This window comes from Oncorhynchus mykiss, chromosome 3 (assembly GCF_057628025.1).
Source record: "Oncorhynchus mykiss isolate SJ-2025 chromosome 3, ASM5762802v1, whole genome shotgun sequence".
Classification (NCBI taxonomy): Eukaryota; Metazoa; Chordata; class Actinopteri; order Salmoniformes; family Salmonidae; genus Oncorhynchus; species Oncorhynchus mykiss.
Window position 1 is genome coordinate 68,699,699 of NC_143024.1, and position 23,733 is coordinate 68,723,431.

At 43.1% G+C, this 23,733-nt stretch overlaps 1 protein-coding gene across 1 annotated transcript in view; it reads right to left on the reverse strand.

Annotated features, from left to right (window-relative positions):
- LOC110520270 (protein disulfide-isomerase A5) overlaps positions 1-23,733 on the reverse strand; it is a 50,183-nt gene that overhangs the window by 5,267 nt on the left and 21,183 nt on the right. The window contains exons 8-15 of the mRNA XM_036974745.2: positions 22,448-22,515; positions 19,296-19,387; positions 17,313-17,384; positions 15,684-15,820; positions 13,113-13,180; positions 11,813-11,976; positions 11,113-11,243; positions 8,591-8,661 (exon numbers count right to left, since the gene is read on the reverse strand). Of these exons, the coding sequence (XP_036830640.1) occupies positions 8,591-8,661; positions 11,113-11,243; positions 11,813-11,976; positions 13,113-13,180; positions 15,684-15,820; positions 17,313-17,384; positions 19,296-19,387; positions 22,448-22,515 (803 nt within the window). The remainder of the gene's footprint in view (positions 1-8,590; positions 8,662-11,112; positions 11,244-11,812; positions 11,977-13,112; positions 13,181-15,683; positions 15,821-17,312; positions 17,385-19,295; positions 19,388-22,447; positions 22,516-23,733) is intronic.

A 23,733-nucleotide genomic window follows, 5' to 3' on the forward strand; every position in this document is an offset into this window, starting at 1 on the left:
AAGCTTGATGTAATGGTCTATCATTAAGCACACTATAGAAAAGATGCACTAGTAGCCTAGACACATTTCACACACGTAGCTTGTTATTGTCAGAGTCACTAGTTAGAGGCTCCATGTGTAACAAGTGGGAGAATTCTAATCAATGCACAATGGAATTACAATTACAGAATTAAGCTTGCTAAATGAGTTTGCAATTCAGTTTGGCTAGTTTCTCCCTCTCTGGCTGTCTAAACTTACATGCGACTTCTGATATCAGAATACGAAGATCGCTTCGAAAAGACCGGTCTAAAAACGTACGAAAGTCCGGTTGTGGTCGGATTGTGTTCAGATCTGGCTGACCAGCATTGTGCGTGGATTTCTCCTCAGTCTGGACTAGAGCTGTTGCAGTGACGCATTACAGCCACGCCGGCAGTCACGACTGCAGCCAAATTCCCTGTCACGGTAATCCCAACAAAACTATACAAAAAAAAGCAATTTTTTTTACTATTTTATCAAACCCAGAGCCATTACAAAAAAGGGAGAGAGAGAGAGAAGGGCACAGAGCGAGCAGCTGTAGGCTATTAGAGTAGAGGCCGTGCCGTGTGTGTAAGAATGTGTGAGTAATAAAAGCTTCCGCATGCATGGGAGCATAGGCTTGTCAATAAGGTTAGGGGAAGCTAAGCTTTCCCTAAAGTGCATTTAATTACATTTCCAAAATGATAAAGCTTAATTAGCCTACTCCAGACTATACAAAAATAAAATAATTCAAAATAGGCTACTACACCAGAACACATGATTTGGCCACACATGAACATTAGCTTCTTTAAAATAAAAAAAAAGCTGTTGACTACAGTTATGGCCCATAGACTACTTTCAGGGTGCGGAACCATCTAACATTAAGTTGTACACAACTGAAATGTTCCTTTAAGAAAAAATTACTACTACACTCCTATCAAGCTAGACCACATCCCCATCAGGCTAGACCATGAAGCAATCACTCCTACTTGAAAACGACAAGAGATGTGTCTTGGCTGTCGCAGCCAGAAAGAAACAGGACAGTCGTAAATACCATCTCTGATACAGTGCACCCCTTCCCCTCCACTTGTCTTTTTGGATAGATCAAATGGCACCCTATTCCCTATGCAGTCCACTAAATTTGGCCAAGTGGTGCACTACACAGGGAATAGTGGTGCCATTTGGGACATAGACAGCCTCAAAGACAACGCAGCACATTGCGCTTGTCACCATTAAGTAATCACCAGCCGTCTCCTGAGGACCAATATGTTGAACATTAGTTTAGCTGAGGCGGAACTAATTTGACAAGTTGCAATCATTTTGACTTGCAATAGGTAGGACAGTTTTTGCAAAAAGGATGATCAATGTTTCCATTGATCATCCTTGAGATGTTTCTACAAATTGACTGGAGTCCATCTGTGGTAAAGTCAATTGATTGGACATGATTTGGAAGGAATTGTCCGTAGAGCTCAGAGACAGGATTGTGTTGAGGCAGAGCTGGGGAAGTGTAACAAAAAAATGACTGCAGCATTGAAGTTCCCCAAGAACACAGCGGCCTTCATTCTTAAATGGAAGTTTAGAACCACCAAGATTCTCCCTAGAGGTGGCCGCCTGGCCAAACTGAGCAATTGGGGGAGAAGGGCCATGGTCAGGGAGGTGAACAAGAACCCGATGGTCACTGACAAAGCTCCAGAGATCCTCTGTGGAGATGGGAGAAGCTTCCAGAAGGACAACCATCACTACAGCACGCCACCCATCAGGCCTTTTTGGTAGTGGCCAGACGGAAACCAATCCTCAGCAAAAAGTCACATGACAGCTGACTTGGGAGTTTGCCAAAAAGGCACCTAAAGACTCTGGCCATGAGAAACAAGATTCTCTGGTTTGATGGAACCAAGATTGAACTCGGCCTGGACGCCAAGCATCACATCTGAGAAAACCTGGCACCATCCCTACGAGAAAGCATCTTGGTGGCAGCATTGTGGTGTGAATATGTTTTTCAGTGGCAGGGAGACGAGTCAGGATAGAGGTAAAGATGAACAAAGCAAAGTACAGAGCCATCCTTGATGAAAACCTGCTCCGGAGTGCTCACAACCTCAGACTGGGGCGAAGGTTCACCTTCCAACAGGACAAGGATCCTAAGCACAAAGCCTAGACAACGCAGGAGTGGCTTCGGGACTAGTCTCTGAATGTCCTTGAGTGGCCCAGCCAGAGCCCGGACTTGAACCCGAACGAACATCTCTGGAGAGACCTGAAAATAGCTGTGTGACTCTCCCCATCCAACCAGAGACGATCTGCAGAGAAGAGAAACTCCAAATTCACTACTTTATCATCCAAAAATGCAGCTCACGTCAGCGGGATGGGGTGCCTTTTCATTAAGAGAGATGTCTACCGTGGATCGCTAATATAATGATTATCAAATATTTGTCACGTGCGTGATGTTGACAGCAAGGAACTTTAAGCTCTCAACCGGTTCCACAACAGCCCCGTCAATGAGAATGGGGGCGTGCTCGGTCCTCCTTTTCCTGTAGTCCACAATCTCCTTTGTCGTGATCACGTTGAGGGAGAGGTTGTCCTTGCACCACATGGTCAGGTTTCTGACCTCCTCCCTATAGGCTGTCTCATCGTTGTCGGTGATCAGGCTTACCACTTGTGTCATTAGCAAACTTGGTGTTGGGAGTCGATCAGTCATGAGTGAACAGGGAGTACAGGAGGGGGACTGAGCACACACACACCCGAGGACCCATGCATGCTCAGAGTACACGTCATGGTAATCCGTCTGGCCCCGCCTTGCGAATGTTGACCTACAATGGTCTTACATTGGCTGCAGAGAGCGTGATCACAGTCATCCGGAAGAGCTGATCCTCTCAAGCACGTTTCAGTGTTACTTGCCTTGAAGTGAGCGCATAAGTAGTTTAGCTCGTCTGTTAGACTGTAATGGTTTGCAAGCCCTGCCACATCCGACGAGCATCGGAGGCAGTGTAGTACTTCTCAAACTTAGTCCTGTAGTGACGCTTTGCCTGTTTGATGGTTCGTCTGAGGGCGTAGCGGGATTTCTTACAAGCTTCCGGGTTAGAAGCAGCAGCTCTAGCCTTTAGCTCAGTGCAGATGTTGCCTGTAATAAATGTTTTTTGGTTGGTACATACAGTTACTGTGGTGACGACATCATCGATGCATTATCGATGAAGCCAATGACTGATATGGTGTACTCCTCAATGCCATCGGAAGAATGCCGGAACATATGCCAGTGTGCCAACAGTCCTGTAGCTTAACATCTGCTTAATCTGTCCACTTTTTTTAAATTGACTGAATCACTGGTGCTTCCTGCTTTAATTTTTGCTTGTAAGAAGGAGAATATAATTATGGTCAGATTTTCCAAATGCAGGGCGAGGGAGAGCTTTGTACGTGTCTCTGTGTGTGGAGTAAAGGTGGTCCAGAGTTTTTTTCCCCCTCTGGTTGCACATTTAACATGCTGATAGGAATTTGGTAAAAACGGATTCAAGTTTCCCTGCATTAAAGTCCCCGGCCACTTGGAGCACTGCCTCTGGATGAGTGTTTTCCTGTTTGATTATGGTAGTATACAGCTCATTGAGTGCAGTTTTAGTGCCAGCAATGTGTTGGAGGCTACACCGTGCACCTGGCAACCTTGGCTAGCGCACACTGCGCCCAGGACACGCCACAGGAGTCGCTGGTGCGCGATGAGACAAGGACATCCCTACCAACCAAGCCCTCCCTAACCCGGACGACGCTAGGCCAATTGTGCGTCGCCCCACGGACCTTCCGGTCACGGCCGGTTACGACAGAGCATGGGCGCGAACCCAGGGACTCTGATGGAACAACTGGCGCTGCAGTACACTGCGCCACCTGGGAGGCCCAGCTGTATGTTCTTAATGTCGTCGTTTAGCCACGACTCGGTGAAACATAAGATATTACAGTTAATGTCCCATTGTGATTCAGTCAATAATTTATACGTGCTTTCAGTTCGCCCCATTTATTTTCCAGCGATTGAACGTTAGCTAGCAGGGCAGAAGGCAAAGGCAAATTATTGACTGAATCACTGGTTGGTTAAGAGCCAATAAGGCGGCAGCCATCCCCGCCGGTGCTATCATTCAACCATTATGATCACACTTCCTCAATTTAAATATTATGTGGACACCTATACATTTGGCAGCCAAGCACAATATCTATACAACTAGAATAAAAACCTCCAGGCTATCATAAATCTCAATTCAATAAAAAGGAAAATAATTTTAGGGGGCAGATACCAGACGGATGGATCCCGTTGGAAACAGCCTTCTGTTAAATCTAGACGCTGCTTTATCAAGCAGACAATAGCAGATGACCAACATCAATTGAGGGATATTGACTAATTGTCCCGCTGATGGCTCATCAGGTGTCAATGTGGGCTCTTAAAGTATTAAGATGATTGGATCATCATGTAAGTCAATACATGGCACAAGTGGGGGGGGCTTCACTTTTGTTCTCTATTGCTCCTCAAGCAAAGGGGGAGGCCGATGACATCATGGATCCCCATCAGACCAACTCCTTGAAGTTCAGTTGTGTCTCTGAAGAGGTAGTATTTCCTACCTGTGCAGCTCAGTCATATTCAGTGTTCTTTTCATAGAAAAAAATGCAACTGGATCTTAAATATTGGTTAAATTCACTAGTAGACTAATACTCCTCCAATCAATGGAGATTCTTTGGGCTGCTGATAAGTTCGAGGGGGATCAGCCAGGAAAAGCTGCAGTGCCTTGCTAAAGGCAATTAATATCCAACATATGCTGTTTGAGTATACTTTCCAAGGAAATAGGAGTTTAATTATTGAAATTGGATTCTTAAATGCATTACTACCAGGTTAAAATGACTAGGTTTCTTTGTTTCTTCTAGGCTATTGAACATGGGAATGTTTATTTAAATACTACATATATATAAGTAGGCTTTTAGATTAGGCTAGTACATTCGTCAAGTAATCCGCCCAAACCTGGCTACAAGAAAAGGCAACAAAAGGCACGCATGCTTCCTGTGGCTTGTTAAATCACACCCAGCTCAGATTGTCAATAAACAAAGATGTAGTAGAGGCTGTTTTTAAACCAGCTTAAAAACAGCCAGCAGTGACACACCAGCAAACGCACAGTCAAAAGAGTGGCCCACGAAGGAGTTTGCTTCTGTAGCATTCACTGTAAAATACACCGCTTTGCAGCAGTGCTGTGAAGGGATGAGAAGGTGCATGAGGAGTAAGAGAAGGTACCCCTGTGTATGTTGCATTGGAACACCTGCTTCCTCACCCAACCACAACACCAAGCAACCAACCAGCCATCCCTCCCTGGATACACAGCCTCAAATGCTTAGTGGCAGTAATAGTTACTACACCACACCTGCACACAGTCTGTTTTAAGTGTTTACTCCAAGTTGACACATAAGAGATCCTTCAGCCAAGCAGCGTTAGACACCCGCTCTGCTCTGGGCTCGTTATGGAGAGTCTCAGTGACGAAGTGCACAGAGAGTGACTTGTTTCAGCCCCACCCCGTGACTGGGATCTAGGCAATAAAACAGAGCTAGTAGATGGTGATTCATGTGAATCTAGAATAAAGACAAATTCTTGGACCTAGGTGTGCGTTTAATGCCACACGTATCCACAGCAGAGAGATTCACATTCTGGGCTGAGGGTGCAGATCTCATTCTGAACAAGAACTAATATTTGCTTGATAACAATATGAACACCTAAGTCCAGAATAAAGAGTTACATTACAATCAGTGATTTAGTAAACCTTAAGAGATTTATTTCCACAATGTGAATAATGAAAACTACGCAAGCCAAATACCAAAAGAGCTTAGTCAGATTGAGTGACGCAACCATTATGCTTAATTTAACACTAAATACTTATGGCTGGGGGCAGTATTGAGTAGCTTGGATGAATAAGGTGCCCAGAGTAAACTGCTTGCTACTCAGTTCCAGTTGCTAATATATGCATATTATTAGTATATTTGGATAGAAAACACTGAAGTTTCTAAAACTGTTTGAATGATGTCTGAGTACAACAGAACTCATATGGCAGGCAAAAACCTGAGAAAAACATCCAACCAGGAAGTGGGAAATCTGAGGTTGGTCAATTTTCAACTCAGCCCCTATTGAAGATAGTGGGATGTTGGTCATGTTACACTTCCTAAGGCTTCAACTAGATGTCAGTCTTCAGAACCTTGTTTGAGGCTTCTACTGTAAAAGAGGGGCTCATAAGGGCCCTTTGAGTCAGTGGTCTGGCAGAGTGCCAAAAGCTTGTGACACTCGTTCACAAGAGTGTTAGCTCGCGTTTCATTGCATTTCTAAAGGAATTCTCCAGTTGGAACATTATTGAAGATGTTAAAAACATCCTAAAGATTGATTCTATACATCGTTTGACTTGTTTCTACAGACTAACCTAATTCTGACATTGTCTGCTCCTAGTGAAAGCGCTTCATGAGTTTTGGTTACCAAACACGCTAACAAAAGAAGCTCTTTGGCCATAAATGGACATTATCAAAACATTTGGAACTGGGATTCCTGGGAGTGCATTTTGATGAAGATCAAAGTAAATAAAGTAATTTGACTTCTTTTGACTGCACAATATGGCAGATATTTTTTGGTCTGAGCACCGTACTCAGATTGCATGGTTTGTTTTTTCCCGTAAAGCTTTTTTGAAATCTGACACAGCGGTTGCATTAACCTCTAGGGCATGTGGGACGCTAGCGTCCCATCTGGCCAAAATCCGGTGAGATTGCAGAGCGCCAAATTCAAATACAGAAATGCTCATTATAAAAATTCCGAAAACATAATCTTTAAACCTATGTAAAATATGTTAACTTCTTGTTAATCCAACCATAGTGTCAGATTAATAAAATGCTTTTTGGCGAAACCATACCTAGCCCAGAACATAGCCCAGTTGACAAATTATTACAAACAGTAACCAGCTAAGCAGAAGCGTTACAAAAACTCAGAAATAGAGATAAAATTAATCCCTTACCTTTGATGATCTTCATATGGTGGCACTCAGAAGACATTTGTTTACTCAATAAATGCTCATTTTGTTCGATAAAGTCTCTTTATATCCAAAAACCTTAGTTTTGTTCACGCGTTTTCAGTAATCCACAGGCTCAAACGAAGTCAAAAAAAATCCAAATTGTATCCGTAAAGTTCATAGAGACATGTAAATGTTTATATTCAAATCCTCAGGTTGTTTTTAGCCTAAATGATCTATAATATTTCAACAGGACAATAACGTCGTTAATATAAAAGGTAAACAAGAAATACACTCGCGGGATTGCGCATGAAAAAAGCTCTGTGACACAAGGGTCCACCCATTCAGACTGGTCTTACTCCCTCATTTAGAAGAATACAAGCCTGAAACCATTTCTAAAGACTGTTGACATCTAGTGGAAGGCATATGAACTGCAAATTTAGTTCTAAGTCAATGGATACTAATGTAATTGAATAGAAAACTCCAAAACCAACACACACAAAAAAAAAAAAAAAAAAACTTTCTGAATGGATTTCTCAGGTTCTGTTATACACAGACACTATTTTAACAGTTTTGGAAACTTGTGTTTTCTATCCAAATCTACCAGTTATATGCATATCATATATTCTGGGCCCAAGTAGCAGGCGGTTCAATTTGGGCATGCTTTTCATCCAAAATTACAAATGCTGCCCTCTACCCTAGAGAGGTTAAGGAGAAGTGTATCTAAGGTTCCATGCAAAACACCTGTATTTTCATCAACATTTATTATGAGTATTTCTGTAAATTGATGTGGCTCGCCGCAAAATCAGATGGAACTACTGAACATAAACGCGCCAATGTATACTGAGATTTGATATAAATATGAACTTTATCGAACAAAACATGTATTGTGTAATATGAAGTCCTATGAGTGTCATCTGATGAAGATCAGCAAAGGATAGTGATTAATTCTCTCTATTTCTGATTTTTGTGACTACTCTTTGGCTGGAAAAATGGCTGTGTTTTTCTGTGACTTGGCTCTGAACTAACAATCGTTTGTGGTGCTTTCGCTGTAAAGCCTATTTGAAATTGGACACTGGTGGGATGAATAAGAAGTGTATCTTTAAAATGTGTGCAATACTTGTATGTTCGAGGAATTTTAATTATGGGATTTCTGTTTTGAATTTGTAGTCCTGCACGGTCACTGGCTGTTGTCATATCGATCCCGTTAGCTTCCGTTTGTGGTCAGTTAGTGTTATGATCATTAATGCTTACTGTGAGTACAGCAAAGCACGCTTCCCTGTTGTTCAGCGAGTTCACGTTACAGTGTGTGTGCACAGAGGTGAGTCAGATAGGGTCTTGCTAACAACTGGAAACAGTGACTGAGTTAGGGAATCAGAACATAGACTTAAAGGAGGAGGGAGGCTGTCAGATGGATTGAGAGGATGGAGTCAGAGGTTAACTGAGGCTGGAGGTAGAGAGGGAGTACAGTATCTGACTTAAGTTCAAGCAAGAGAGTGCATCTAAAAGTAGTAATGCTTATGAAGGTCAACGGTACATTGAGACAGAAGAGGAATAAAGAAAAATAGACAATGTGTACATTTCAGGAGGGTTGGAGGGAGGCTCACCTTGCGGTCCTCTTTAAAGAGATCTGCTGCTGTGGTGAAGTGAGGGACAGCGTTCTTACAGTGGGGACACCCTGTTAGGGAGCAGAGAGAGACACACTCAAGGTTATTACAGAATAGACTGACCCTTGGCTCACCCCAACTACCTACCATTAATACCACATAAAGACAACAGGATTTATTGTAATTCAAAACACACAAAACCTAGTGATCATTATGCTCTCTCACATACTCAAACACACCCCCCCCCCTCCAACACTCTCCCGGGCTAGCCTGTCCCTTTCAGAATTACCCCACATTAGTGATGGCTCACTTGTATTTTATAGGGAGATATAAATCCCTTTATTGGAGTCATAAATGAAACCTCCCTGCCGCTTTCCGCGGGCCATCCATATCTGTCCCAGCCACCGGCTGGCTCCCTGAACTCCACCACACAAAAGGTATGCATGTGTGCGCCACCCATCCTCTAGTCACTGTACAGACCAGGACAGGCACATTTACAGCCCTCCTGTGTGGTACACCAGTCTGTTTGACATGCTGCCCACGTATCTAACAGAATGACATCACAGTTCACCAGTGATAAGGTTAGCAAAAAAGGTGACGCAAGCATTAACTCACTAAAAAGGTTTGTTGAATGACATTTTGAAAGATACAAATACATTCAGGTTTCGGGTTCTGTAAACAAAGCCTGGATTGTGCAACACTCTCCACTTCCTCATTTATGGACCATGACTGAAAATACATAATGGTGCAAAAAAATACTGTTTACAACCAATTTCCCCACTTCTTATTGTTGTTGTTATGATGATGACCAGCATCAGAGCTAAGGATGGGCCCTGCCTCATTGACCACAATTCCCTGGCTATGTTCCAAATGGCACCCTGTCTCCTATATAAAACACTGCTTTTGGCTCATAGGGCCCTAGTCAAAAGTAGTGCACTATATAGGGAATAGGGTGCCATTTGGGACAGACCACATTTACCAGGGCTCAGAACGGCAGGAATACCATTTTATACTAAAGAATGCTGGATATGTCAGATAATGACTGCCCCCTTGACTTTCAGCAAGGGGATGCACATCCACAAGAGACGCTTTACCTGCTTAGGGTCAACTACTGTAAGAACTCTTTTTTAAAGTGATTACTGATACCACTTTTGCTGCCACTGACTAAGATTACCAAGTAAGTGAATACTTCTGGATAGTTTGCTTTGCTGCTGAAAATGGACCAAAAAAAAAAGACATTAAATGAGAACCCTCTCCTTTTCACCATGAGAAGGCCTTCAGTCATTTCAGTCCCTTTCACATCAGTAATAATTGATACTCAACAATAGAACCACAGGGAGCTGCAGCAAGCCTTATGCTCTGATTTTCCCATTCTGTTGAATGTGAAATATGTTGAATCTTCTTATGTAATTGGTGTAAGAGCTATAGTAGTAAAAACGATGTGCTGTGTCTCTTCAATACATGCAGGGTATAACATACCAGTTTGTCCGATCCCATCTTGATTCTACACTTCAAATATTAAACTGACAATTCCCAACAAGTCCAATTGAAATATACAGTAGCTTTCTGGTGTAAGCAGAATGTTAAATGTTAATGCTTTCTTATTTACAAATAATTTCCAGTATTTAGCCTAAAAAGGTATGATACAAATAAGCATTTATTGAATTGCAACAAATAACTAGGAGGAAATTCCTGGGGATAGGAGTAGGTAGCGTTGCTCTGATACATGTTAGAGGTAGCAGTTTAGTTCAGAAGATCTGACGAAGAGGAGGCTGCAATTAACAGATGCCCTCCTTTAGCTAACAATTTACATATTGTCTGAAGGCATTAGATTAGACAGTCTTCATGTGTAAGTCAGTAGTTTGATCTCTCAAAGCCCCTAATAGGCGGTTGTTACAAAGAGGATTAGGAGAAGAGGGACAAAAACAGAGAGCAGGTTGTTATTGCTGTGTTCTGCTGGGTCTCCACTCTTCACAACCTCTTTGAAAGGCGTTGTTTTGTTTCATGTTAACTAAGAGGAAGACGGGCGGTGCAGTGATGTGGTCTTTTAAGTCTCTTATCAGACAGGGACTGCAGAGCTTCTTTACTGTCAGCCTGCACAGCCCATGAACCTGTCCTGAATTACTTGGGAAGGAAGGGTGTGCGAGTCCACTGAAAGGATATGAGATGCTGTATTGGCCTGACAATGCTGTCTACTACTCCCCCCCATTGGTACTATAAGGCTATACTGAGCATTGTCATTTTCCACCAGATGGCAGATCTTGGCAAGAAAAAGTCTAGAATGATTGTATTGGTGGTGTAAAACCTTAAACCCTTTTGTTCCTTACGGAGCATAGATCATTTAAAAACAAAAAAAAGTGTAAAAAGTTCAATCAAATGTTGTTATAGCGGACACTAACAAGCGGTGCAGTGTCATCGTCACTAGCAGGATGCTAATGTAGCAGAGACGATTTGGACTCACTGTCTCGTGATGAGGTAGCCCTGCCTGAGACTAGTTATTCCAAATGTCACATTCGTCTTACATGGTGCGTAGAACATGACGAGGGCATGCTTCTTCTTCTTCAAAACTTCCCTGAAGTCCTCCATTCCAAGATGGCTGACACCAGATGGCTTGTCTTCCCAGGACTGCTCTGGGGGAGGGGGCGCCTGGGGGCTGGGGTCACAAACAATGGAAAAATTGTGGATCAGTTTGAAAAGAAAAGACATTCAGCAACTTTTGATAGCACTAGCTTAATAGAAGGAAAAAAATAAATCTCATAGTTTTAACAGAGGGTTCCAACAATACAAAACATGAGCATTACATCACTGCATCTAGCAGTATAGTAAAGCACCCTCAAAGCAGCTTACTGTTGTTCATTTGCACCATCTAACATCCTCGTGATCTCGCAAGACTTCATAGTCCACTGGAGATAACAGGCATCATATATCTAGCCAGTTAAGCTCAGCAGAGAATGTGACGTGTCAGCCCGAATCCTAACATACTACATCAAGTCAATGAAGGGGTGAGACACACCAACACTTGACTCCAGAAATTGAGAACTGCCTCAGTTTAAGCCCATTTTCCATAAACTAATCTGGAACTGGTGTGTTGACCTGGTCCTAGATCAGTTTGTGCTGAGAATATTACTAGGAATTGGCAAAATAGCACAAACAGATCTGGACCAGGCTTATGTTGACCCTGGGTTATGGAAGGACAAAGTACTATAGAAGAACATGGCTCACTTCTGTAGATATTCAATGATCTTGTCCTTGCTCCTAAGGTGGGGTAGAGTGAACTTTTCCTCTCCCTTCTCAAAGTACTTGACGGTGGGGAAGCCGGAGATCTTGAAGCGGTCTCCCACCGCCTTGTGAATGGTGGTGTCCACAGCTGCCAGAACCCCAGGGCTCTGGAGCAACAAAAGGGCAGGAGTCAGATCAGGATACACCACCACATAGATCAGCTAGTTCAGACTGGATCACAGCACTTAAAGGTCAACTCAGCCCAGTGAGAACAGAGGAGAAAAAAAAAAACTCACAGAAAAGTAAGCACATGCAGTTCACGCCACACAAATAACTCAGGCGAGATTAAAATAAGTTCAAAATACTTTTGGAACATCATTGTAGAGGCAAGAAAAGCCCAAAAACTGTTACTCAGATACAAATTCCCCCCCCAAAACTGGTTGACCCTTCTAGAGTGAGGTAATTCAGAGGCTGAATATAAACCCTGAAAAGTACACCTCATCATTTCTAGAAATACATACACTGACTGAGTATACCAAACATTTGAACACCTTCCTAATATAAAGTTGCACCCCCCCCCCCCCTTTGCCACAAGAACAGTCACTTCATTGGGGCATGGCCTCCACAAGGTGTCGAAAGCATTCCACAGGGATGCTGGCCCATGGGGAACCCAATGCTTCCCACAGTTGTGTCAAGTTGGCTGGATGTCCATTGGGTGGTGGACCATTGCTGATACAAAATCCAGCAGTGTTGCAGAAGAGCGGAACACAGCAGATCGGGGATGGAAGAGATAATTGTTCCAATCCCCATGCGTTCTCTGCTGATTTGTATTGGCCTGACCCTGGCTCTGGGCTGGGGAGTGTAGAGGGCAGACACACCCAGCTAATCAGAAACACATAAGGAGCTCTGACAGCACCAGCCAAGTAGAAGGGTTTAACTCTGTTCTGGTGTTCACTTCAGGCAATATCTCACAGCTGGGGTTTGGAATAAATTGGTGTTGAAAGGCTTCAACAGAAGTATGCACATACATATAAATACACACATCACAAGCACTGTTTTTAGAGCGTTGGGCCAGAAACTGGAAGGTTGCTGGATCGAATACCCAAGCTGACAAGGTAAAAATGTGTTCTGCCCCTGAGCAAGGCAGCTAACCCAGTGTTCACCGGGCGCCGAAGACGTGGATGTCAATTAAGGCAGCTCCCCGCACCCCTCTGATTCAGAGGGTTAAATGCAGAAGAAGCATTTCAGTTGGACAACTGACTAGGTATCCCTCTTTCCCTGTTACATACACCATCGTACTTACATTTGTGTCTTTGAGGTATTCAGCGGCTTCCTCATACTCTGGCTTCATCTTTTTACAATGGCCACACCCTGCGGTTCAAAACACAAAAACAGACATGAATAGCTGAGCGAGGATGACTTAATGCTAGGGATTCTCACCATACATGCCCATAATCACATTATAAGTGGCCTTATAATAGAAACAGAAGAGCCTCTTGAATGAATCAAGCCATTCGCAACACTATGTTCTCAGTAGGGCCTCATCCAAGTACATTCAATTAAAATTCTCCTCCCCCCCACCTGTTTTCAACTTACCATTGGCAGTTTTACTATATTAAAAATGTAGAACACCTAATGTTGCCCAACTTGTGCTTTGTTTACTTAACAAGTCAGACACCAACACGCAGAACTAATGAGCAACATTCTCACCTCGTAATCAAGTGGGTTATTTCCCTAGAAGGGACAGTAAATTGTAAGACATTTATCAGAGTGAGTTAACTCCCTGAAGTATAAGCCTGAAGGATATAGTCATGTCTGTCCACTAACTATAGGCATGACTCCATCCATATGGCAGGGTGTAGCTGTAGGAATTGAAAGGTTTTGTCCTCATCACCTCTAGCCAGTGTAACGGGAGAAAACAGTGGAACTGAGACCAGTGACGTGAGAGGATAATAGGACTAATGTTCCCCACAGCGCAAGCTCGTCAACACAGCTGTAACATTGAATTCCAGCATCATGAATAAATGCAGCGCTTTTATATAAAAAAAAAATAATTAAAAAAAAAATTAAAAAATGATGAGCTCAGCATCTTATTTTTAGAACTGAAAAAAAGTTCAGATTCTGAACTCAATATTTGTAACCAGCATCCACTAGAGGTTTTTGTAAGGCCTGTATTGCCTAAGCTCTGAAGAGCAGAATGCATGCTGTGTTTGTTTTCTAATAGCATTGCTGTGCATGGCTGGATGCATCTGCTAGATCTTAAGTTGGCACATGGCCGTTTTGAATATGGCAAGGAACAGTCCTCAGTAACATCTGAACTCCACATTACACTGTTGCATGCAAAATACTTAGTGTTTAATTTGAATCTTTTGTAGAATTGTCAGACAGGATTTGTGGAGGAAAGCACTGCCTCTGACCTTAAAATAAAAGTTGTTTAAAAACAGGAGACAGAATAATAGTGCTTTATTGCTTCATCTTCTGCATCACCTCACCTCTGCTGGTTTCATCACCTTCATTTAGTGTCTGGGAAAGGAGAGGAGTTTTGGGGGAGGGCTAAGCTACATGAAATGTTGATTCACAGCAGGGGAGTGTGCATTTCCTTTTGGAGTGTTGAACAGAAAGACTTCTTGGGTATTAAAATAAGGCTGCTCTGCTGAGTATGGCTCAGTGTGTGTCTGGCCATGTTTCCTCCTATCACTGGTCTGAATAGACTAGTGGATGATGGTAATTTGGCCAGATCCTGTTTTTAACCTTGGTGTGTGTGAACAGGTCTGAGACACACGCCCACATATATCACCAGCATCCGTCATGCTTGAGAGGATCCACCAGGGCCATTCAGACAAACCAGTAATTTGGTCTCTATACATCCTGCGTCGGCAGATGCACACAGACAAGGGAAACTCCGTAAGAGTTTGGACAAACGCTGTTGCTCTTGACCATGAGGCCATTAATCTCACTATGACAGCTTGACCATTAAACTGCTTCCAGGCAAGTGTGTGTTTGTGTGTATGCATTTGGTCTTGCTAGGAGGGGCTCCTGTGTGTGTTTGAGAGAGCTGAAATGTCTGCCTGATGTGCTTATATCAGTTGGTTGCTCTTGGCTTGGGCATCTCAGTGAGTGGCCACAGCAGTTCCCAGTGGAGTGTGACAGCCAGGATGTGCATTGTGAGAGGCAGGGCACCATGGGGCGAGGGTGGGTCGGTCTAGTGGCCTTTCTGTGTTATAACAAGGAGCCATATAAAAAAGGGGCTTTTATCCCCAGTGAGCCATGGTCCTTTATATACACACCACGGGTGGGTACCAGGTTGACAGGCAAAGTAAAGAGGGCCTAAGTGAGGACCAGCCAGGAGGAGGTCATCCGCAGACAAGAGGGAAAGATTTGAAAGTGCTGAAAAACCTTTGATTTTGAACTAGTTGAGCTCGAGTCAAACAAGACATGTGGATTGTTTTCAAAACCTTAAATAGTGCATTAACTAGGCAGGGAGAGCATCTTCATGCAGATTCGGAGTGTAACAATGCACAATTCAGTTGTGCAACTATTGCATTCTAAAATGTGCATGTACAGTATTTACATATATTTGAAGTTATACAGTGAGCCATGACAATCACTGCTTTTCAACTGTCAAATCATTCCCCTGACGTTTACTTGCTTCTCTACTCACAGATCAGATGAGTTTTGTATGAGGATGTTTCGCAATGGAAATCTAAACAGCTGAAGATTTTAACTTTGGCACTTTTACAAAGTGTTTGCTATTGTTACAATGTGTTGCATAAGCTCTAGCAATGACACGATGAAACTTATGTAAAGCGTATGATGTCATAATAACCTGTTACTTTGAGTGTGTGTGTGTGTGTGTGTGTGTGTGGCTACTCACATGGAGCGTAGAACATGATCAGGACAGACGGGTGTTCGGCCAGGAACCCATCGAAGGAGTCGTCAGTCAGGTGAAAGACAGGGGAGTCAGTCTCCGACCACTGGACCTCTGGGACCTTCGGCTGGGGGGGCTGGGGACTGGAGAGACAGGCGAGGGTGGGAGTGAGAAAAGAATGATTTAAAGAACTGAGAAGTGAGCTAAAACATGTTTATGAATAGAGGCAGGCCCAGCTGTACTGTAGCGCCTACTCCACCTCACGGCATGTCAGACACATCTGGCCTGTAGTGGTCACACCCATATGACAGAGCCCTCCCTAGCACAGCCAAGACCTTGGAGGCACACAGACACCACTTCTTACAGTCTTTTACTCCTACTAGCCACGAGTCCAGGAGAAGACATACGAGTGTTAACAACCGTCTACAGCACGTGTAAATGAGCCTAGGAGGTTGAATCTGTTTTCATGTGCAAATGGGATGCAGCTACAGATTGACAGCTCCTGGACAGTGTGCTCCAGAGTACTGCATGTCATCGCCAATATATTCAAGTGCACAGCAGGTGCATACCTATTCACAGTACTCATTCATAGCCAGATGTCCAGCTCGTTTCTAGGCAACATCAGGTGCACTTCCTTATTACTTAGCCTACTGATGCCTGCTGCAGTACCACTTTGTGTGCGTGTGGTGTTCGTGCCCCCTTTCATAACGACAGACAGCCCATAATGTCACCATGGAGGAATCTAAGCACCAAGCTCTGCAGTGTTTTTCTCCTCTGCCCATTCAGGTTCAGCTCATCTTGCAGAGGTGATGTGAGGACATCCACAGAGGCATGTAATGTTCACTAAGGATATTGGATCATTAACTATTAGTACTACAGACCTCCTAGCAGGTCATACTGGACCCTAGAGGAAGACTGAGTCAGGATCATTTCTACAGTGTGTACGTACAGGTGTGTGTATGGGTATATACCGTGGGATTGTTTCTGAAGTGGTTAGTGTACTCCAAGGAGAGGAAAGCTGTCATGCCTTGAAGCATCTGCCTGCGAGAACCACTGGAGACTCAGTTTCCGCCGTCTTTGTTCCCTGCAATAGCTGTGAAATCTGCTCTGTGCCCTTTCAATAGACTAGAGCACGGTGAACAGTCGAGTGTGACAGCCAACCGGGATCAGAGTGAGTGGGCACATTTAATTTATTTTACCTTGATTTAACTACGCATGTCAGTTAAGAACAAATTCTTATTTTCAATGACAGCCTAGGAACAGTGGGTTAAGTGCCTTGTCCGGGCAGCAGAACAGCTCTGGGATTCGATCTTGCAACCTTCCAGTTACTAGTCCAACGCGCTAACCACTAGGCTACCTGCCACCCCACAAAGGGGTGAGACCACAGGGTAGGTTGATAAACTCTGTACAGGTGTAATATGCCACTTACAAGATACTTTTATCCAAAGAGTTACAGTACGGCAAGTATACATACTCATTTCATTGGCCTAGGGGTTGCTAACACCATGCTCCTACCAACTGAGCCACACAGAAACATGCCAGAGTTTTCCCAGCTCTCTAACTCGTGGTCAGTAAATCCTCCTGACCCTATTTTATGAGGGGAAGTGATGAAGGAAAGGAAACAGTTAAACTCACTTCTTCATCCAGTCAGTGATGTCCTTGGCTGTGCCCCCATAGTTTTCATAGTGGTGCCGGAACTTCCCCTTCCTAAAAAGGAATATAAAACATTGCTGGCATCAGTACAGTATCACCCAGAATAATTACTATATTTAGGAAACCCACTAATCCATGTCACGCGTGTTGCACAACATTCTGAGTTCAGCTTCTAGAAGTTCTAAGAACGATGGAAAAACTACAACGTAACCTACTGACTTCACTGAAAGAGTTGACCTCTAGGAAAGTGCATTTTATGTCCAGAGGACATGTTTCTTCAGTGAGATACAGAGAGATCGGGGTCACTTGTGGAAAGTCGAAAGTAAATGCTTTGTGACAAGTTAAATTGAACATGAATTGTTTTACCCCTTCCTTAAATGTACCACTAGTTAAAAGAGCAGAAGTACATGTCCATTGTCCCCTCACCATGTATTATAAATAAGCTAAAAACAGTAGCTAAAATTACAATTGTGTGGATATCTATGTGGGTCTTCCCACACAGAAACGGATCCTCATGTAACAGCTTCTTTATCCTTTCCGATCTCCTGAGACAAATGAATCAGCAGCGGAGGGTAGGGAGCGAGGAGCACTAGCTGCTGCAGCTGAACAGAATGCCTGCAGATCATGCTCATCTGTAGGGAACCGTAAACATCGGGCCAATGGAATGTAAAATTCAAAACAGCAGCCGTACAGTATTAGTGCCACGCATCACACGTAGTTTAAGAGGCACAGAGGGAGAGAGCTTGGACGCTTACCTTTGTTTCAGTTCAGCAAAACTGTTGGAAACACTGGACATGCAGGTATAACGCATTATGATACAGCTATCTAACGAGTTAGAAAACACTTAAAGCCTGCAGGTAGAATGCTATCAAACTGTTTAACTGTGTGCCCTTGCTCTCCTTAGATACATTTTCTTTCCGGTACAGAGTGGGTGTATTTGAAAAGGAGCTTGAACAGCAAGACTGAAAGACAATTCTAGAAGCAGCAATGATTGGTTCCTGGGCTAATGCACTCATGTTTATCAGTGAGAGAAACTTATTACTGTAACCAATGGTACTGTATGGTTGTTAGCCCCACCTCCCCCCTGGGCCAAGGACTCTGCTTAATTAGCCCATCAATAATTAAAGGGCTAACAGAGAGAGACGATACAGTACTTAACACGGAGAGGACAATGCTGCTAAGTGTTGAGGCTGGGCTGGAGGTAGAGGTTGGCCTGAGATGAGAGCCTAACGCCAAATTGGAGAGGATTAGGGCTGGAGGCTTGAGAGAAACACTGTTTACAAGAGACCGTTTGAGTTGACAGAGGTGATCTAGGGTCAGACTGAGCGCACTTTGAGTCTGTCGTGACAGTTACTTCTAGGACCCCCTGATGTGTGACGTCTGAGACTTGGGGACGTTGATGCAATGCAGAGGAGAGAGAAAGCCCAGACCAACCTCCTTCAGATGCCCAGATATCTTTGAACCAACAGCCAAGGAACCCACTAGACACCAGGCCTATGTCCTCCCCAGCCAGCCACAGCCCCCCATTGTGAGCCTGCTTCAAACAGAATACGTTAAGACCCAACCAAAACCGCAAAGAAACTTTTAAGTGATAAACAGATTCAGAACATCTGGAGCAACACTTGCCTCCTGTAAGGAAGGAAGGGGGAGTGAGGTCTGCCAGTGCCTACAGACAGACCCACCACCTCTACCTTCTCTCCATCCTACCTACATTCCCCACTGCTAGAACACTCTGAAGCCCTCCCCGCTGCTGCAAGAACCCTCTGAAGCCCCCCCCTCTCCTCCCTGCTGCGAGAATTTCTGAAGCCTTTACTCCGGAGTAGGCAACTAGATTCAGCCACGGGACGATTGTCAGAGCAAATGGTAGGACCAGACCACAACTAGGCTTGCCTGTTAATGGAAACAGTATGACTGATTGAGTTGTGGTGTGTGCGCATTTACAGTGGCCTATAGCGAGAGACTCACTCAAAGTAGCAGAAGGTCGGGTAGCCCTTGACATTGTACTCCTGCTTGAGGCCATCAAACTCAGCTGGGTGCACGTTCATCCCAGCCAGCACCTAAAGACCAGACACACAGGGAGCGCGCACACAGTTAATTCATCATAGAAACACAAAGTTCCACTAAATGAAGAGGATTCAAAAAAGGAGGGGAAAACATGTAAAACAGAATGACACCTGAAAACCAGATGTTAGATGAAAGGGGACAATGAAATATGCATGGTAATAATCTACCTAGGTTAGCTTTCAAAGGGCAATTCAAAAAGCTCAAAGCAACCCATCTGCCATATCTAGTTCAAATCTGTGAGGTTCCCTGCCTTCATAACGTGAATGTTTCATTACTTGGGTGTCGACTCAATTTGGACTCTTATGAAGACTTGGCACATACTCAAGCTTGATGAGGAACTAAAATAAACTTCAGGAGAAATTATCATCACAGATGTAGGAAGAGGATTTAGGGAAAAATGTGTTGGATCGGATGACTTGGCTGACCGTTGTTTGCGCAACAAAAATCACTTTTCGCACACCACACACAGCCAAAACAGAACACTCCACATGTGTACATGAGCTAAATGCATCGATTATGCAAATCTCTAAACAGGAGACTTCATTTATTCACTCATCAGCCTGCCTTGCTGAAATTAGACAAAGTATGTGTCCCAAATAGCACCCTATACAGTGTACTACTTTTGACCTGGGCATGTAGGCACTTTAAAGGGAATAGGGTGGTATTTGGGACGCACATAACACCTTCAATTAGAACCCATTCTTTTCCATGAGGCACACACACACGGAGTGATTACATTGTTTTCTCTAGAAGAAGCCTCTCCTGTATGTTTAAACACTGGGTGTACTTTCTCCCTTCAGACCCTCGGCTGTGAACACTTAGTTCTCTTACAGAAGATGAATCATGCAGCAAGGCGTGTTTCTAAGCGGTGGCTGGGTGTATTTTCTCCCCAGACTTTCTGCTGTGCCTGCTTTGCTAGGGGATGAGCGTGTTAAACAGTCTGTGTTTTTCTAGGTGGTCACATGGGGGTTTCTTACGTGATTTCGATCTGTGGTTGACTAGTCCACCTCTTTGTTGAGACGTTTTATTTCAGCCCAAGAGCCCCGTTGCCTAATTGTTTTGTGCACCCCCCCAAAATAAAACATTATTTTATATATTATTTTAGAAATAACACCCCAGCTGTGCACATTCGGTAATACTATATGTATATACACACACGGTATGGTACAGAAAAATACCATATGAAAATCTAGATACTGCCCCAACCCTACTCTGGGGAAGTACAGTACCAGTCAAATATACACCCATTTAAGAGTTTCCTTTATTCTACATTGTAGGAAAAATCCTAGAGCTCATTAAGGGACATCTCTACCACCACATCACTTCCCAAGTCTCTGCTTACTTTTGTCAAAAGTAGTGCACTATGAAGGACATAGGTTGCCATTTGGGACAGGGCATACGTTTAGTTCTGAATCTTGACAGTTCTGATGTACAGTACCAGTCAAGTTTGGACACCTACTCATTGCAATGTTTATCTTTACACTGTAAAAAAGTAGTGAAGACATCAAAACTATGAAATAACATAGTAACCAAAAAAAGTAGCCACCATTTGCCATGACAGCTTCGCGCACTCTTGGTATTCTCTCAAACAGCTTCATGAGGTAGTCACCTGGAATGCATTTCAATTAACAGGTTAAAAGTGACATTTGTGGACTTTCCTTTCTTACGTTTGAGCCAATCAGTTGTGACAAAGTAGGGGTGGTATACAGAAGCAGTCCTATTTGGTAAAAGATCATGTCCATATTATGGCAAGAACAGATCAAATAAGCAAAGAGAAACTACAGTCCATTACTTTAAGACATGAAGGTCAGTCAATTCGGAAAATGTCAAGAACTTTGAAAGTTCAAGTGCAGTCGCAAAAACCATCAAGCTCTGATGAAACTGACTCTCATGAGGACCTCCACAGGAAAGGAAGAGCCAGAGTTACCTCTGCTGCAGAGGATAAGTTCATTAGAGTTACCAGCCTCAGAAATTGTTCAGAGTTCAAGTAACAGACACATCAACTGTTTAAAGACTGCATGAATCAGGCCTTCATGGTCAAATTGCTGCAAATAAAATCACTACAAATAAAATCACTACTACTGGTCTGATGAGTCCAAATTTGAGATTTTTGGTTCTAACTGCCATGTCTTTGTGAGACGCAGAGTAGGTGAACGGATTATCTCTGCATGTGGTTCCCACCGTGAAGGACGGAAGAGGTGTGATGGTGCATTGCTGGTGATTTGTTTAGCAGTCAAGGCACAGTTAACCAGCATGGCTACCACAGCATTCTGCAGCAATACACCATCCCATCTAGTTTACGCTTAGTGGGACTGTCATTTGTTTTTCAACAGGACAATAACCAAAACACACCTCCAGGCTGTGTAAGGGCTATGTAACCAAGGAGGAAAGTAAGTGCTGCATCAGATGACCTGGCCTCCACAAATCACTGACCTCAACCCAATTGAGATGGTTTGGACCGCAGAGTGAAGGAAAAGCAGCCAACAAGTGCTCAGCATGTGGGAACTCCTTCAAGATTGTTGGAAAAGCATTCCTCATTAAGCTAGTTGAGAGAATGTCAAGTGTGCAAAGTTGTCATCAAGGCAAAGGGTGGCTACTTCCAAGAATCTCAAGCTAAAATATATCGATTTGTTTTATACTTTGTTGGTTATTACATGATCCTATGCGTATTATTTCATAATTTTGATGTCTTCACTATTCTACAATGTAGAAAATAGTAAAACCCTTGAATGAGTAAGTGTCCAAATTTTTGACTGGTACTGTAGATAAAGTGCTTCATCGCCAAACTCCTGAAGTATCCCTTTAACCATGATCACTTAACAGAGCTTCAGTGCATTCAAAGTAGCTTTCTACCAAGAAGTGGGGCTATGGTAGACAGGCAAGCAATTGAATACTTTATTAAATTTGACTGGCTGAACGGATTTGAGCCGTCTTCGAACCGAGAATGTTTGGGACATAACTACTTGACAACTAACCCAAAAATGAATTCAGAGACAGGCAACAAAGTATTAAGATTTTCACGCAATGAAAATGAGTGAGAGGAGTTTACTTACAAATTTACCCTTGGTCTCTGTAGCTGCCTGTTGAAATACGGGCTGCATCCTCTTACAGACACCACACCCTGTAGGAAAAATAACAGAAGACATTACAGAAGCTCTAAGGACTCATCAGTCAGCTTGTCAACATACTGAATAAGAGGATCATCTCATCATTCTATCAAGGGACCAGTAAATATGAACAGAACTTTGTAGTAATGCATGATTTATCAAGATGGACACAACACAAAAATAATACTGCAATATTAACATTCATGCCAAGGACCCAGTGTTTTTCCTTTATACAGCTACAAAGGGGCAATTGTTAAGATTTAATCTTCATGAAAAAGTTGGAAATAGTTTTATTTTTAAATTTTAAAGTATAATCTAGAGCTTCCAATTTGGCCAGAGGAGCCTGGTTGAACATTTCATGAACAATTTTATTCAATAAATCTGATTATCAAAATCAATGACAAGCTGCAATGGTAGAGTCTAGCACTGAGGGAAAAGGAAAAATCCAAGAGAACCTTAAGGGACTTCCCGCTACCACCACATAATCTTACACTAAGCAGAGTTTTGAGAAGTTAAGTCCCAAATGGCACCCTAATTTCCAATGAAATACACTACTGTACTATGAAGGGCATAGGGTGCCATTTGGGACAAGACATAAGTTTCATTTCCCATCTTGACGGAGTTCACTGATGTACAGTACCAGTAAAAAGTTGACGAACCTACTCATTCCAGGGGTTCTTCATTTTTTACATTGTAGAATAGTGAAAATATCAAAACTATGAAATCATGTAAAAAGTGTTAAAATCAAAATATATTTTATATTTGAGATTCTTGAAAGTAGCCACCCTTTGCCTTCACAGCTTTGCACACTTGGAATTCTCAACCAACTGAGGTAGTCACCTGGAATGCATTTCAATTAACAGGTGTGCCTTGTTAAAGTTAATTTGTGGAATGATGCATTTCAGCTAATCAGCTGAGTTGTGACAAGGTAGGGTGTTATACAGAAGATTGCCCTATTTGGTAAAAGACCAAATCAAAGTTCATATTATGGAAAGAACAGATCAAATAAGCAAAGACAAACGACAGACTTGGTCAGTCATTTCAGAAAATTTCAATAACTGAAAGTGCTCATGTGCAATCTCAAAAAACCATCAAGCTCAATGAAACTGGCTCTCATGAGGACCACCACAGGAAAGGAAGAGCCAGAGTTACCTCTGCTGCAGAGGATAAGTTCATTAGAGTTAACTGCACCTCAGAATGCAGCCCAAATAAACGCTTCAGAGTTCAAGTAA